The sequence below is a fragment of the Prosopis cineraria genome, unplaced genomic scaffold (assembly GCF_029017545.1).
Source record: "Prosopis cineraria cultivar Desert tree isolate PC_DT_omini unplaced genomic scaffold, ASM2901754v1 PC13, whole genome shotgun sequence".
NCBI classification, from domain to species: domain Eukaryota; kingdom Viridiplantae; phylum Streptophyta; class Magnoliopsida; order Fabales; family Fabaceae; genus Prosopis; species Prosopis cineraria.
The window spans coordinates 12,050,606-12,068,082 of record NW_026555344.1 but is presented as its reverse complement, the minus strand read 5'-3'; the positions used below and the strand labels follow the sequence as shown (position 1 = coordinate 12,068,082).

The following is a 17,477-nucleotide window of genomic DNA, read 5'->3' as shown; positions in this document are numbered from 1 at the left end:
ATTCCACTATTTTTCACCATACAAATTACAATTTCAAGAGTTTAAAACAATACAATTAACAAAATATTAAACACTTAAAATAGTATATGAAATCTATTTAAGAAAATAATATTTTAGTAAAATGAAATTTGTTAGAAAATTTATTGGGACGTTATCCACTTACCTGAGACATGCCCAAATACATAACTTACTCCTAATTAGCCACTTTATGTAAAATTATCTACACCTGAATTCCCTAATGCCCAAAGGAACATTACTGTCATTTCTTTTAACACTTTATAACCCAAAATTTCCAGCCCAAACAAATTTAGGAAAATGAAAAAGAAAATCTCAACATTGATATTTCACAAGTAAAATGCCATGCATGTTGCGTTTAATAAATAAATATGTGACATATACGCACATAAACAATACTCAAAGCCTTCAAGTCTTTCTATAGAAAATAAACAGCTCTTGTTATGACTTATTCAACATTTTCAGTCATATTCATATCCAATTTTCATAATCTTCTTTTCACAAACATTTTATATGCACTCAAAGACTAACTTAAGAACAAACAAACTTGGTCCCTGAATTATCACCTCAATACTTATTTTTCCAAACTCCCCAAATCACTTTCTCTTCAACACTAGCCAATTCCCATCAAGAATTAATGATCCTAAACATTTAAAACGGATTTATTATTCTTTCCAAACCTACATCCTTGTCAAAAATCAATTAAAATACAACCAAAATTCTTCCTGTTCTTTACTTAAGCTTGTTACAACATCAACATTTTCCTCATACACGCATGACAGTTTATACAAAAGGGAATATCAAAATTTCAGCAACAACCACGAAGAAAAGAGAATAATTCTAAAATACCTCACATTTAATAAACGAAGAGGGTAATTTTAAGCAGAGTGTACCTAAATATACACACACCAAATCCAATCACTCTAACAATCCAAAGATGCTTCTATCACAAAATTTTATCGAAAACCTCAAATGCATCCCAAAATTAGGTCATAAAACAACAACATGATTTATAGATTATCAACAATACAATTCCCACCATAGCCACTAAGCAGTCTCTTAGCACATGAATAATATTTTCAATACAATGAGTACAACGGTCACAAACCTCGGTTGTTTGAATCCCTCTAGATGCATGCAACAAGCTTGTCATCAGCCTTCCTCTCACACATAGCCAAAGGAAAGTTTTATTCCGTGGTGGAATTGGAGCCTTCTAAACACGTCTCCACAAAGTTCCTTCGTGTTGTATCACTGTGCAGGCAAAGGTTGACTTAGTAGTGAATAACCCATTATTCGACCACTTCCATCTTGGTTTGTTACCCTCATCTCTTCTAGTAATTCTATAAATCTCGTTAATAATATTGAATGGAAGATACTCTTCACACTTTGCACCATTCCATCCTCCAGTATGTTTTTTAACTCATTATTTGTACTCTTTAAGTCACAATCTAATATATTTGAAATGTTGCAAAATTATTTTCATCCAAAAGAACTAACAAATTTAAAATATTGAGGCCTACCTACATCAAATTTGTCATCTAAAAAGTATAATAGAGGACACCATACCTTGCTCGGCTTTTTTAGCTACGATCGAGTATTAGAAGACAATTATTTGGGGGGGGGGGGGGCTTGGTATTTAAGGTGAATTTTCACCTAAAACTATTCCCTTTGTAATTAGAAAAGGAAATCAAATAAAAAGAAATAATTATCAATTTCTAATTGTTAGACAAAAATTTTGAAGTACAAGACACTTTAACAAGTTTCGGGAGGTGCTAAGATATTTTTCTTAAAATACCCTTAATAAATGTTTAAAATTACCAGGTAAACTATTCTTAATACTAATTCCGATCCTAATCAAGTTCTTTTTTTTAATCAACCTAATCAAGTTCCCACATTTATAAGTTTAAGTACTATCTAACAGGAAATTAAACACGTTTTCACCTAAATTTTGTCCTGACGGAGTCCTTTCTAATCAATGAGTTGTATACTTCCTCCTATTTAAATATAAGAAAAAAATTAACTTATATAGTTTAAAAAAATTGGTTAAGTATAATAATTATGTCTAAAATTAAAAAATTTGGACAAAATCATTCATATAATTAACAAATTTGTCTATCGAAGATAAATATTGACTTTATAAGAGAAAATTTGACAAAAAAATGATAAATATCACTTGAAATTTGTAATTTAACTTATACAAAAATAAACAAAAAGACACATGATAGTTTTTCTTTTATTTGAAAAGTAGGGAGTATATTCCTAAAAAAATTAATATGTAGATCCTCATAGTTTTTTTAATTTTAAAATTAGATCTCTACAATTTATTTTATTTTAATTGAATCCTAATATTTTAATCTATTAGATTTATTAATCTATAAAGGTTAAAATTCTTATATTTTTATTTTTTTAAAATAAAGTTAAGAACTTTCATACTTTTACTAAGAGATTCTATAACTTCAAAATTAATTACATGATCTTTATAACTTTCAAAATTTATATAATTACGTTATGTCTTTTAAAATAGTTTTTATAAAAAAAATGTAATAAAAATATAAACACTGTATTAAATTAAATTTTTTTCTTTTCTGTCAAAAGTATTAAATCAAATTTTATATAAATTCAAAAATGTTTTTTTGTTTTTGAAAAATTAATCAATTAATAATTTTAATATTATGGGATTAACATATTTTAATTGATCAAACTATAAGATCAAATAAGCAAATACTAAACTACCTGTTTTAAAATTGGATTAAGGTGCAAATCTGTTTCTGAAATATGACGCCCTGTATCCTTACTAAAGAAATAGGCAATGTTGTCATCACTCTTTTAAAATGGGCAATGTCCTTCGTGAAGTTCTTGCCTTGATGCACATCAAAGCTTACATCTTTAGAGTGCTCCTCTAGGCTTTGACCCATATCGGGAAAACAAAGTAGACTTTCGAGGTCTTTTGAGTGCGCATGTAATTTCCAAAACATGTTTTTTAATTTAAATAAATTTCTGTTTGCTGGTTTCATACTTTCTACTATTCAAAATATAAGCCATTTAAAAAAAAATTCGCACGTCAATAAATTTTTTTTTTTACCTTTAGTATTAATTACCAATGTACTTCGTAACAAATGAAAGATAATTTAGCACAATAATCTAAGTTAATAAATATAAAAGGTAAATTAGAATTTATTTTATATATACTATGTTACTTATATTTTAAATTAATATCAGCCGAAAAAATACTTACATTTTGAACAAAAAAGAGTAGTTTGGTTCGCTATTTCCTCTAAAGTTATTGGGCGTCTTGAGCACCTAGAACTGAAGGGTTTGAACATGGCAAACATGCTTGGTATGACAAAGACTACGTGAAAGAAGGATTGAAGCATCTAAACCTCTAAAATCCCATTGGTTATTGGAAAAGATGAAAACGGAATTGATTAAAAAAATTAAAATAAAAAATAATTAAATTATTTGTCTTTTTTTATGGTAAAGTATGATAAAGCTCAATACTATATACCACAAATGTGAGAACTATCAGAACCTCCAAAAACCTTATAAATCATAACTTTCAACCCTATAAAATTAAATTACTTTTCTCTCTTATAAATATGATTCACCTATGTGCCTCTACATTTTGATCATTATATTTTTACTTTCATTTTTTCAATACATTCAATTCTATTTTTTTTTAGCAACCAAATGGGGCCTAAATCTATTTTTGGATGCAGCTTATGTTTGCATATTGGTGGATTTAGCTTCCTGATTTGGTTTTGCTATAGGTGAATCGATTTCTGCTTTTACCTGATGATACTACTCATCTTCTTCTTTGCTAAATCTTCTTCCCGAGCTTTTGCGGGAGCTTCTCATTTTGGATGCCACATAGGCATTGCCACCAAAGCAAAAAATGGGGTGGATGCCCACATGATATGCCCACATAAACATAGTGAGATCAACTAACGATTGTTTAAGTCTGTCAAAATGGGATGACATTATATTGTTCTTTTTTTTAAAAAAAAAAAAAGGTAATATTGTCTTTTTCCTTAGTTAAGAATAGTAGATGTCCCTCACCGCAATGCTTTTGAGATATATTTGCACCTCAATCCTTTAAAATTAAAAAGAAATTACAAGAACTTGTGAATTAATTTTGTTCTATATTTTTTGAAATTTTTCTTTTTATGTTGTAACCATATTCCTGCATTTATATATAAAGTCTTTTAGTCATCGAAATTGAATGGGAACTGTACAGAGATTTGGACTCTTCTCTCATCTCATGGGCATGGGCCAACCCTTTCTAATCAATGAGCTGTCTCACTCAATATTTTAAAAATGAGATTGGGACGGTCGGTTTAATTGGTTGGACTGAAAACTGGTCCTCAATCCGGTCCGATATATGGCCAAAACCAAACAAGCATAGAACTGATCAAACACAGGTTTATTTTTAAGTTTACGTACATCGTTAGCTAGACAATATTATGCAGAAATTGTTTTTTTAAATATTTTTCACATGCCTAGATCATAAATTTTGAAGTTTGAACTATACGTTGTTGCTTTATAATTTATTTTCGCTTTTTTACTTTTAAATTATTAAAATTTTTAACGAAATTATGTTAGATGTTTCTTATTTATACATGATTACAATTAGCCGTAAAACATGATGTATGGGATAATAAATTCTAAAATAAAATATGTTGTTAAAATTTTTAATTTACAAAGGATAATAAAATAAATAATTTTGTTCAGATATCCAAAATAAATTGTAAACTGTACAAGGTGAAAGATTATAGAATAAAATAATATATTATTTATACTTTCAATGTGTACATAAATAAGAAATTCAAAAATAAAAGAAGTTTTTTATATTATTAACATACCTAGGATAATCAATTTTTAACAATACGTTGTTTATATTTTAAAATTTTAACATGCACCAATGTAATAAATTTTAAAATAAAATATTTAATTTAATTTTTGTATATTTAGAGAGGTAATAAATTATAAAACAGAATATAATGAATTTTTTTGTACATTTTATGATATTATTTTAGCATATTTTTAAATTTATACTTTTTCTATTAAAAAATGTAAAGCATTTTTAATTAAATTTCATTCTAATAAAGCAGTTAATTCTCTTTAAACTAACACTATTTTTTTATATTTAAAAAGCCATTTTACTTTAAAATAAATATAAAATGACATAGGTATTGAGAACACTTTTTGAAAAAAATATAATAATTATATTTTTAAATACTAAAAATAATTTATATTTTTTAATATTTAACTACTTAAAAAATATCTTATATTTTTAAATAAAAAAATATTATTTTAAAATTAATTTTTAATTTTAAAACATGTTTTTTTATAGTTTTAACATACATAAATTTGGGGCCGGTTTAAAATTATTTTTATTTTATTGTTTTAAAAATTAGTGTTTTATAAAGTATGTTTTGAAAATAAAAAATAATTAAAATAAGTATCTTTTCATTCTTTTTTATTTTTTAAAACATAATTCAAGAATATTTAAAAAATATTTTTTAAAAATACATTATTAAATTTTTTTTTATTTTTTTATTTTAAAGAACAGAAAATTATTTTCATGACATCTTGTCAAACAAGCTCTTGGACTCTGCTCTTGTGCTCTCTCTCGGGATGACGCAGTCGTTTCTAACCAATGAGGCCATGAGCTGTAACACAAGCCTTTAATTCTCTGTACATCGTTCCCAGACGTTGTTCTAAGAGAGGAGTGACGCCAGGAAACAAAATAGAGTTTTTTTTTTTTTTTTTGAGCCTACAGGAAACAAATTGACTTTGACTTGCGGAAATTTCACTCCAAACTTATCGTGCCAGTCTGGAATTTTCTTTAGCTTCTTTAGTGTGCGTGTATAAAATGTAGTTCTAAATAAAGGAAGGTTAATATATTGTCATAAAACACCAGCAAACAAATCAATTGACTTGACTTTTTGCTATGGTTAGAAGAACCTGGATTTGATGATAATAAAAATAGAGAAAATTTTATTTTAATTTTTAACAGATTAAATTTAAAAAAAAAAGATGATAAGACGTAAATGTGCATTTTACTATTTAAGTGTTTTCATTCGAAAATTATTTTCTTAAGTAGTACTGGCGTTGTCTCTATAATACCCATATTTATCCTTTTGAAAATGGCTTGAGAGTACCAGTATCCCCATTTTAATACCAGTACTGGAAGAAGTCCTAGATTTGAACTTGTCAGTAATTAGATTCCTAGTTTATGACTAATTGTTATAGTCACAACGTGACCCCTCTCTTTTGAAAGAAATCTTGGATTTAAATTTGTCAATAATTAGATTCCTATGTACTTTATTTTAATACAGCCTTTTTAATTTAATATGCTAGATTTATTAATTCCTAAAAGGTTAAAATTCTTGGATTCTAAAAAAAATTAAAAACTTTCGCATCTTTAATTAAAATATTGTAATTTTTGAATCAATTACAAAATTTTTGCCACTCAAAACTTAAATAAAAATTTTATTCCTTTTAAAATAATTTGTATACATAATATAATTTTCATAAAAAAATTAATATAGGTGTAAACATTGAATTAAATCAATTTTTATTTTTTCTAAAAGAATTAAATAAAATTTTAAATAAATTTCAAAAGTGGTTTTGTTGTGGGAAAATTAATCATTCATTCATAATTTTTATCTTATGGGATTAACATATTAAATGGATTAAATTATAAAGATTTGATTAAAATAAATAAATTACATAGAGCTATTTTAAAATTTAAAAAATTATAAAGACATGTAAATTAATTTTTTATTCATTTCAAAATTTTCTTTTCTAATGTAACCATGTAACTGCATTTGTATATAAGGTCTTTTAGTGATCAATATTGAATGGGGATTGCATGTGGAGTAGTGGATGAAGGCAGGCTGTATTCAATGTTCCGTCATGGCCCATTCCTTGCTACTCAATGAGCTGTCCTTCCAGTCTTTAATTTTCCGCACATCATTTCCAGACATTATTCCATGTAGAAATTGGTTTTTTTACATGTCTAAATAATAAACTTTGAACTATACGTTGTTATTTTATATTTTAAATAATGTATTTATAACTTACTCACTCTTAACCAAAATATAATTGGTAACTAATTAATAATTCTAAAAAAATGTTTGTTGAAACCTTATTTTTTAAAAAAATACATCTTTTCTGTTTTATCCTTATTAAATACTTTATTAAGTGCTCTGATAATACTAATTAAAATTTTAATGCATCATTTTTTAAAAAGAGTAAATACCCTATATTTTAGATCAAGTAAGATTTCTAAAAGATATCTTATATTACTATTCAAAGAAGTATTTAATTAACTTTTTAGTTTTAAATATTTTTAAAAAATTATGAAATCATGTTAGAAGTTTTTTTATTTATATATGATTAAAATACGTTGTTAATTTTTTAAAAAAAAATTTACACGGCTAAAAAAATAAACAATTTTGTTCACATTATTATCCAACTTAAATTTTAAATCTTCTTGTCATCCTAAGTTTTCAACTTAGTGGCACGTCATCATATATATTCTATTCACTTATACCAGTATTTGTATCAATTCTCAAAATAGTTTTCTAATACGTACACATGCTAAAAGGTATCATGAATTGTTCAGCATATAGCATTCTAATACACAAAAAGTCGTGCATTCAGAGCCATTTGTAAAGTGGCCAAGGAACAACATTGTAAATAGCGGTGAACCTTATTATCAGCTTAGAGAGTTCGATTGAGTTCAAACTCTAAACTATCTACCTAGCTTGTGGAATAAACCCAGAAGAATCAACCCTAAAAGAACTCCAATCTAAGGAAATGCTTGACCTCTTGCTCTTAGACCTTTCCATGTTTACTTCAAGAGCCAGACATTCTTTTAATTCCGCCACTATATGGCTTATGTCAGGCCTTTGAATTGCAGACGGTGGAGTGCAAGACATGGCTATCTCTAAAAGTTTCCAAACTGAACTAGTGTTGTAATTTCCTTGTAACCTTGGATCTATGATGGATTGGATATCTCCCATTTCAAGTTGGGGAGTAACCCAATGAAGAATGTGACAAATGGCTCCATGTTTTCTTCTTATTGCCGGTTGACCAGTGATTAGCTCAAGCAGAATTATCCCAAAACTATAAACATCACTCTTTTTGTTTAAGTTTCCAGAGCTTTGGAATCTGTAAAATTACTACTTGTTAGGTTCTAAAACAAAAGTTCACTTTTTCAATAATCACTCAAAATATTATATTGAAGAATAAAGAATGCAGCAATATACACATATGCATTGATGAACAGCGAAATTAATGTTCACACTTTGAACCATAAGAGAAGAAACTGATTTTGATATATATGAACTATATAGGGGCATAAATTGTAATTTATACTATGTTCATTTGTTAAAAGACTTACTCAGGATCGAGGTAACCCAATGTACCAGCAGGACGAGTTGATACATGAGTGTCAATGTCATTTGCAAATGCTCGAGACAGTCCAAAATCAGAAATCTTGGCTTGCATGTTTTCATTTAGTAAAATATTTGAGGTCTTTAAGTCTCTATGGACTATTGGTGGCTTACAACCATTATGCAAATAGTCTAATCCTGCATTTCCATTGAGTAGCCAAATGTGTCATAATCTGTTAGCACGGGCATAGTGGAAAAATAAGTATTAAGAAAAATGGGACAAATCTATCAGTTAAAAGGTGAACATGGTTTCGAATACCGTGTGCTGCATCCAAAGCAATTTGAAGTCTCTCATTCCATTTCAAAACACCAGGGTTATCCTCTGCATGACCGTCATAAATAGGTTTCTTTTACATTTTTTTGCAATTGATTAATTTGAGAATATGTCAAATCTAGCTTTCATAAGCACTTCGCTATATACCTGATAAATGTTGTTGGAGATTGCCGTTAGCCATATATTCATAAATCAGTGCTCTCACACCCCCTTCTTCACAATATCCAATTAGAGAAACCAAGTGTCTATGATGGACAACCATTAAAAGTTCAACCTAAAATTCAAATCAATATTTGTAGAGTGCATGAGAATTAACTAACATCTCATAGTTTCTCTTGATGCCATACTGATATAAAGTTACATTACATCACCAAGAGGAAAGCATAAATTGTTTGATTTGATTAATCTAACCTCAGATCGAAATTCTCTGAAACCTTGCATTGATGATTGAGAAAGCAACTTCACGGCAACTTGAGTATTATTCTTCAGAGTGCCATGATAAACCTTACCAAATCCTCCTTCTCCAATTAAGTTTTGCAAGTTATTAGTGATTCTAAGAACTCTTGAGTAAGAAACAGCTCGATTTTTTTGGAAGGATTCTTCATTTGTAGAAAAACTGATAACCACTGCAACATTTGCAAAGTCAATTTGAACTTGTTAATCGCATGTATAAATGGGAAAGTAAAGATTGCTAGCGAAATAAAAGGAATGAAAGAATACTAGAAATTGTGGCCATGAACTCTGAAATATGCCTCATTAATTTAAAAATATTTGATAAATGAACTTAGATGAGGATAATTTTTTACTCATAAATAAGTGTTGTAGCACAAAGCATGATATTAATTAGTATGGTTGCTAGTGGAAAGAGTGGCATTCTAACTAATCAACACCCACACACACCACACATAACTGCAGAAAGTTCACAAGAGTAGTTCATTGTGAACACACAATGATAGGTTCTTAGTCACTACAAATGAGCATGATTTTTAATGAAACAAATTAGCAGATGTATATACACACATACCTTTTAATTTCTTGGTTTTCAAGATCCATATTCCTAAAGAAACCAAGAAGATTACAATCAAAGCAGAAACTGAAGCAACAAGTGGAATAACTAACTTTGACCTTTTGCACGAATCCTCCAGACAAAGACCAGGATTATCCGCCAAACTAAATGACAAGTCAGTTATAACTATTAATTATTCACATAAGTGTGGGAATAATATTATACAAACAGTTATATATATATATATATATATATATGTGATTTTACGGTCCAAGAAAATGCCTGATGAGTGGAGGAGAAGTACATTAATTCCTATTTATAAAAATAAAGGAGATATTCAGAGTTGTACTAACTATAGAGGGATTAAACTCATGAGCCACACAATGAAATTGTGGGAGAAAGTAATTGAGCACAGGTTGAGATTGGAGACAAGTATTTCTGAGAATCAATTTGGTTTTATGCCAGGTAGATCAACTACAGAGGCAATTTATCTACTAAGGGGATTAATGGAAAAGTATCGTTGTAAAGATAAAGATCTACACATGGTTTTTATTGATTTGGAAAAAGCTTATGACCGTATACCAAGAGAAGTGCTTTGGAAAGCGTTGGAAAAAAAGGGAGTACGGATTGCTTATATTAAAGCCATACAAGATATGTATGAGGGGGTAAAAACTAGTATAAGAACGCTTAGTGGTCAAACAAAGGATTTTCCTATAAAGATTGGACTACATCAGGGATCATCTCTGAGTCCTTATTTGTTCAACTTGATTTTAAATGTTTTGACGGAACATATTCAAGAGGAAATCCTGAAATGTATGCTCTTCGCGGATGATATAGTTCTTATAGCAGAGACAAGAGAAGAGATTAATTGCAAACTTGAGTTATGGAGGAGGACATTGGAGTCGAAAGGTTTTCGTCTGAGTAGAAGTAAGACGGAATATTTATATTGTAAATTTGGTAAAGGACTATTCGAAAATAATTTGGAAGTGAAATTGGGAGATCAAATTATACCTCAAGTGGAAAAGTTTAGATATTTGGGAGCCATTATTCAAAATGATGGCGAAATCAGTGGAGATATTTCACATAGAATTCAAGCTGGGTGGTTTAATTGGAGAAAAGCTAAAGGAGTTATTTGTGACCGTAAAGTGCCTAATAAACTTAAAGGAAAGTTTTATCGTACTGCTATCAGACCGGCAATGTTATATAGTAGTGAATGCTGGGCTCTAACGGGACAGCAAGAGCATAAAGTTGGAGTAGCAGAGATGAGAATGTTACGATGGATGTGCGGACATACACGTAAAGATAAAATTCGAAATGAGCACATACGTGAAAAAGTGAGGGTGGCACCTATTGAGGAAAAAATGGTAGAAAATCGGTTGAGATAGTTTGGGCATGTACAAAGAAGACCAAGGGAGGCACCAGTGAGAAGAGTGGAACATATAACTTTGAGTCTGATTAAGAGAGGTAGAGGAAGGCCTAAGAGAACACTCTTGGAAGTTGTTGAACGTGATCTCTTAATTAATAATATTTCTAAAAGCTTAATAAATGATAGAGCACAATGGCGTCTTGCAATTCATGTAGCCGACCCCACCTAGTGGGATAAAGGCTTGTTGTTGTTGTAGTTATATATATATATATATATAAAGATGAGAAACCTCAATTGCAAAGTTACATATGACTTTTCCATAATAGCCTTTGGAATTGAACCTGTGAGCTTGTTACCACTCAAATTACTGCAAAACAATTGAAATATATTAACTTAGTTGGTGAGACTGAACATACTCTGGTTTCAAATCTTTATTATGCAGTGATTCCTTAACAATGTGGCTCAAAACTTACAGGACTCTTAGCTTTGGCAATGTTGCTAAAAATTCTGGTACTGATCCTGACAAGTTATTAAATGACAAATCTCTGAAACAAAGATATATTCTGCTCGTTGATGAAACTTTACCACTAAAAAAATTTGTCATTATTTAATAACTCTACAAAAACACTTACAGTGACTCCAGCTCTGAAAGTTGTGAAAATGAAGTAGCTATTTGCCCTGTCAATTTTGTCGCACTTAAGTTCCTGCTTGAGATAATAATCCTTTGGATACTTAGTCATAAACTTTGACATTATTAAAAGAACGTGATATAAAATTTTGGTTGTTATAGATTTAGCTTAATATTCAATACCCATGGGATGATATCAATCAATTTGAACTGAATTTTCCATTTTAGTATCAAACATTAGGAACAAAGAGCTATACCATAGGCTTATATCGCGGTTAAGAATTCTTCAAACTAATAAAAATTAGGACAATTGATGTACATAGTTGAAACCATTAATTTAATTAATTGAGAAATGAAAGATTTACACTGAGGTGATCCTTGCGTTGTAGCCATTGAAACTAGAACTACAGTTTAGTCCATCCCAAGCAAGTTCTGGAACACATGGATCTCCTTGCCAGTCTAAATTGAAGATCTTGTATGTGTTTTTGACGCCCATTATAGCATCCACTATTGTCATCAATCATAATATATATATATATATATATATATCTCAAAATTCAAAGACTAATAACAAAATAAGAAAAATTTAAAATAAAAAACTTAATTGTTAGAACTAAAGGGAAACTAGCACTTGAATAAGTGACAACAGATCATAAACTGTACCATCTGTTTTGTCAGTTGGGGAAGGAAGCGGAGAAATGAACTTATAAACCTCAAAAGCATTGAGGATTGGAGGCGCGTCAGATTTTGAGGCTGCACTGATGTTAAAGCGTACATAACCAGGAGTTGCATTTTTAGGAACAATGGTTTGTGGCTTCAAGTATTCAAGAATTATTGGCTGGGAGAGGATGTTTTCACCATCAACATCAATATTGATTATTCTTTTTTGGCCAGGAGGAAGTTTCTGAATTTCAAGAAAGTGAAAGTAGACATAATACTGGGAAGACTTGTCAAGGTTTTTCCAAATAGAGTTATACTCAAAATTTAATCCATAGGAGAGATTAAACGATCGGGCTGCCGATTTCAGTACTTCTGCTGGTAATTTATAAGAACTGTTCATGCTTGCAGGACCAATATCCACAGATCCATTGATCTGATATGATGAATTCATATAGCGCCACAGACGATCGTAAATGTCATCTTTGTACCTGCAATTGTGTTATTCATAATAAGAAGCATAGACCAATGTTAATATTAACATCAACACACACTCTTGGTCACTTGTTTCACACACACACACACTGTGATCATAAATCGGACACCAGCAAAACAAAACAATAACACGTGACACACCTCACCTCTTATGTATTTATATGTGTGTGTAATGACTGCTGCAATGTTTAAGAGAATGGATTGCATTATTTCTTTGAATTATTTTATGTCTCTAAATCTCTTTATGGTATCAGAGCCCATAAAGAGATTTTCTTTAACTAGAGTACATTATAATTTACTATTACCTATATTCATATGAGATTTAACAAAGTTTTATGTTGATTGTTGAAGGCTTAATACAACCCTCCTCCTTTACCTAAACTTGGGACCAGCTATAAATATAAGTAGAGTTGTGTACCTCATAATCTACATGCTTGAAAAACTATTAAAATTGATTGCTTGAACCTCCAAATGACAAACTAAGAAACTATGGCATCGATCCAAACAATATAGTTTATCTGATTGCTAATATGTTGTAAATGTATGACCTACATGTGATAGAGTAATCGTGCTTTAGTACTTATACAAAGGCAAAAATATCAAACCTAATTTTCCAAAGATCCGAGTCGTCTATTGCAATGAAAAACAACTAAACGTACCAGAAAATCGAAAGGAAAAATCACCTGCTGTGCCAGACTAAGCTAGTGGAGGCAACATCAAATCTTCCTTGACTGATTAAAAGTGATTGAGAAGGCGAAGGAGTTTGATAGATGGAATTGCTGAGAGGACGAAGTTCCAATGCAGAAATGAAAGGTACTCCGATGACAGTTTTTACAAGGCACACATGTATGGTGTCAGTTGTTGGAGTATGAATGGTCTCGGTTATGTAATAATCTTTTCGACCCCAGTTAAAAGTATCCCAACGATTGACGCCAATATACAAGTCAAAGGATGGAGTTTGGTTGTTGCCGTCGTAATTTCCATATGCAAAGTAAGCTCTGATGAGATAAGTATGGTGCTTGCCTTGTTTTGGTTTGAGAGTATAGCAGTTCCTTGTTCCATTTGGGAAACTTCTCAACGTGTTCAAAAGTCCCCCAAAATAAGGATAATCAGTGTTGGAGCTTGGGAGGACCATAGCATTTTTACCAGTGTCAATAAAGTTTTTGTCGGTCTGATACCAAATATTAGTTTCTTCATCAAAGTAATCAATTGGCGATCCACAATCAATGCTTATGAATCCTACGAGAACATTGTATGTTTGCAGGAAAACTTAGAACCAATAAGTCTGGACGAAGGCATCGTGTGAATAGCTTCAACAAAATTAGTCAGCATGTAAAGCACATAAGCTTACCAGGGTTCCTATCCACTTTGGTGATGAGTTTCCTTCCATCTCCTATAGTATTGCCAATAAGGAAAAGTAGGATGAAAACATGGCACCAGACTAAGGACAGGTTCAACTTTAGTGCCCTTTCCATGCGATTTTTTCTGCACACGCATGCACATAAATATAAGGAAGATAGCTCTAGTTCATCTATTACATACGATATAAAAGAATGATGAAACACCTGTAGAAGACAAACAGAAAGAACAATATATATAGAGATGAACTCACCAGAAACTTTAGATTTCATACAAGTTAACTGAAACCAAGAATGAGCAGAACGCACGCTTGAGTAGTATCTATACTACATCTTTGAGTGTTTGAATTGACGCGTGTTTATCAGTAATTTAGTGAAGTTAACCGTGCACGCATGGAGCAGGCAACGTAAAATGTGCCCATATTTTGCCTTTTAGTGACCGATGAAAATCAATGAATCTTTTTGAGCATTTGAAGTATCAAAATTTCTTGTCGACTAATTTAAAGCATATCGAGACCACATCTCTTTAGCGTATACTGTACACTGTGTTCAATCATCATCATCATTAATATCAATAATCTCTACGTAAAATTGCACAAGTCACAAGCTCATGCGGCTTGTCTCACAAAGTTACTGTTTATAAGTACCAACTTGTAGTCTTCATTCTGTGACCTGAGTTAGGGTTTGAAACTAAACGAAAGCTTGTGAACCAATGTTTCATGTAATCTAAGTTTAGCTAAAATATGTAATAGTATCATGTAGATGACAAGCGGTTTGAGTACTGTAGTAAAGTTTTTTTTGGGTATTCATCAACTTCTAATTGGTAATGGTAAAAATTGTGTTAATTGGGAATGGGTCCTGATCAAGAACAAGTCTAAGAATAATAAAAATAATTATCCATGGATATTACATTAAAAAAACCAATATCTTTTGTTTTTGTGCGCTTTACTTTTCCCTTGTTTCCATCTTCCATATAGAAACAGATTGACTTGACTTGTGGAGATGAGATTTCATCATTTTCGAATTTACTTGTGTGGTTGTGTGTGCATGATTGTGTGTTGCAATTCTCGTCCCCAAATTCCTTATCAGTTGGCGTTTTTGTCTAACGGCAAGTGGTCCTTTTGGAAGAAATGTTATTCTGTCCTTTTTAAATCATTGTTAATTAATTCAACAAACTAAATTAATTTGTTAAAATTTAGTTGATGTTTTTAAAATTATCCATGTTTTCAAAAAGCATCTTTAATTAAATGTTATAAATTCTAACACAATTCTACCCATATCTCTCAATCCCTTTTTCCATCAAGATTTTTTTTAAAAAAAATAAAGTTGACGAGAAAATTTGTTAGCTCAAATCTTTTCTCTATAAGTTATATATAATAAAAGTAAATTCCAAAGGCATAAATGAAAATATAATTCAGTTCAAATTAAATCAATTCATGGACAAAATATGAGAAGTTTAAAACTTTTCTAAAGTAGAAAACTGTGAAATTTTAGCAAAACTCACAACTTCATATAGAATGGTCAGTTCTCATATCTCATGATAAAAATAACTTCAAATACTTACAAAAAGTTTTAATCAACGAGTTAGATTTGTGTAATTTTTTAAATCCTTGAAACGTCACATCCCAAAAAATTCATGCGACAGTACAGAATTGAGTTTATCTGATCTAAGTCAGCATTTACCAAACTAAATGAGCAATTCAATCTTTGAAAATTGTCATAGATATACCAGCTACATATATGATGAACATATAAAAGTTTTAAAACTGGAACGCTTTCAGATCAGTATAGAAAAATTCAGCGAAGTTAGACGTTAATTAATTGATGACTACTCCAAACACTGAGAAGAATTTTACAGATCTTTTATTAGGTTTAAAAGTTAATAACTTTAACTTTGATAATTATTGCCACATAAGTATAGAATTCATGCGCAATAAATAAGTTGACTAGAAATGACAGCATTTAGCAAATTATATTTTGTATGCCCAACTGTATTTTAAATAAGATTGCATCCCATAAGAAAATACCCATATGTAATAAAAGAAATTACTTTGATTCATGTTACTCAAGTTTCCAACTTGGAAATGACAAGTAGCCAATAGTACCAGTTTCACCCCAATCCTAGGGGTCCTTGATAATTCACATCTTGTCATTTTCCACTCTCGATATTTGTAGTTATCCACAATTTCCATTGAAAATATACATCAATCTTGAAGATTCGCAAGCTTCTATGACGTCTACATTGGACTCAAAAGCCGCACACAACAAAGGTAATATTAAGAAAAATTATGTTTTTAGATGCATACTCGATTATTTTCTCAAGTCAATTTATTTAGTCGTTGATCCTTATCGGTAACGAGTTCGGATCCTTGTGGCTGGCTACAGAGTATTTGTCATTCTCCACCTCAGACTATATATGGCATTGTGATTGGGAGTTTTTCCAATTATGTTTTTTTGTGGGTCGCCTTGTGCTTTTCCATCTATTCCATTACAATGAAATGTGCCAACTTTGAATTTTCTAACGTGTCTTTCGGGGCTCCCAACGAAAAAGAAAAAAAGAAAACAGGAAAACATTAGCATAAAACGCAAAAATGAGCAAGGCCTAAATGAGCGCATATAATCACTGATTTGACCCAATTTGTGAGTGGTTAAGGGATTTATCATCAGTTTGGAACTAGTTAGTTCAAATTCTAAATAAGTAACCATTAGCAAGCATATGAAATAAGCCCTGAATATCATGAGGCCACGAAGAACTCATCTCCAAGAAAGTGGTTGAGTTCCTCTCCATACTTTTGGTTACATGTAGTCATTCTTTTTGTCACGCCCAAACGTGAGACGTTCAAACGTGACTAATATGAGAGATAAGCATAAACGCACATCCTTTAAGCCTTATCAAGGAAAAACTTTAAATTAATATTGTAATGCATTAGAAGTAGAATTAAAAATCATTGCAGCACTTTCTTATAAACAAAATAATTCTAATTTTTTATAAAAATTTTAGCAGAACTTTTTTCTATAAATAGGACTTTTTAAAATCTCTACAACAACCATTTTGTAATGACACAAGAATTTTAAGTAAAATTAAAATATGTAATAAAATGTTTTAAGTGTATTTTTATGAATTTTGAGAATAGATTTAGCAAGAAAAAGAGCTAGTCTATGAAGATTATACAGCCACTTACCTATTAAGTCTTGGGTTCAAAGTCTTCATGGGTG

The 17,477-nt window shown here is 30.3% G+C and overlaps 1 protein-coding gene across 4 annotated transcripts; it reads right to left on the bottom strand.

Annotated features, from left to right (window-relative positions):
• Positions 1–7,617: 7,617 nt before the first annotated feature.
• On the bottom strand, positions 7,618–14,734 carry LOC129290183 (probable LRR receptor-like serine/threonine-protein kinase At4g29180). Of its 4 annotated transcripts, none has more exons than XM_054926892.1 (14): positions 14,516–14,727; positions 14,255–14,388; positions 13,587–14,142; positions 12,415–12,899; positions 12,117–12,258; positions 11,756–11,827; positions 11,597–11,668; positions 11,413–11,490; positions 9,776–9,921; positions 9,163–9,377; positions 8,899–9,025; positions 8,737–8,799; positions 8,426–8,615; positions 7,618–8,193 (listed from the first exon to the last, which is right to left on the bottom strand). In XM_054926892.1, exons 2-14 carry the CDS (start codon positions 14,376–14,378, stop codon positions 7,779–7,781), a joined length of 2,685 nt encoding a protein of 894 aa, XP_054782867.1. In that variant the 5' UTR covers positions 14,379–14,388; positions 14,516–14,727; the 3' UTR covers positions 7,618–7,778. The 4 variants fall into 4 exon arrangements, with proteins under 4 accessions (XP_054782867.1, XP_054782868.1, XP_054782869.1 ...); XM_054926893.1 differs by having other exon boundaries at positions 14,255–14,296; XM_054926895.1 differs by lacking the exon at positions 7,618–8,193 and having other exon boundaries at positions 8,526–8,650; positions 14,516–14,734.
• Positions 14,735–17,477: the final 2,743 nt, after the last annotated feature.

Excerpts from the sequence above, each read along its gene's own strand:
- LOC129290183 (XM_054926892.1), bottom strand. The coding sequence starts at position 14,378 with ATGGAAAGGGCACTAAAGTTGAACCTGTCCTTAGTCTGGTGCCATGTT. Across the intron at positions 11,669-11,755 it reads CTTTCAGAGCTGGAGTCACT|AGATTTGTCATTTAATAACT; the intron begins GTAAGTGTTTTT and ends TCTTTGTTTCAG. Across the intron at positions 9,026-9,162 it reads TCAGAGAATTTCGATCTGAG|GTTGAACTTTTAATGGTTGT; the intron begins GTTAGATTAATC and ends TTTGAATTTTAG.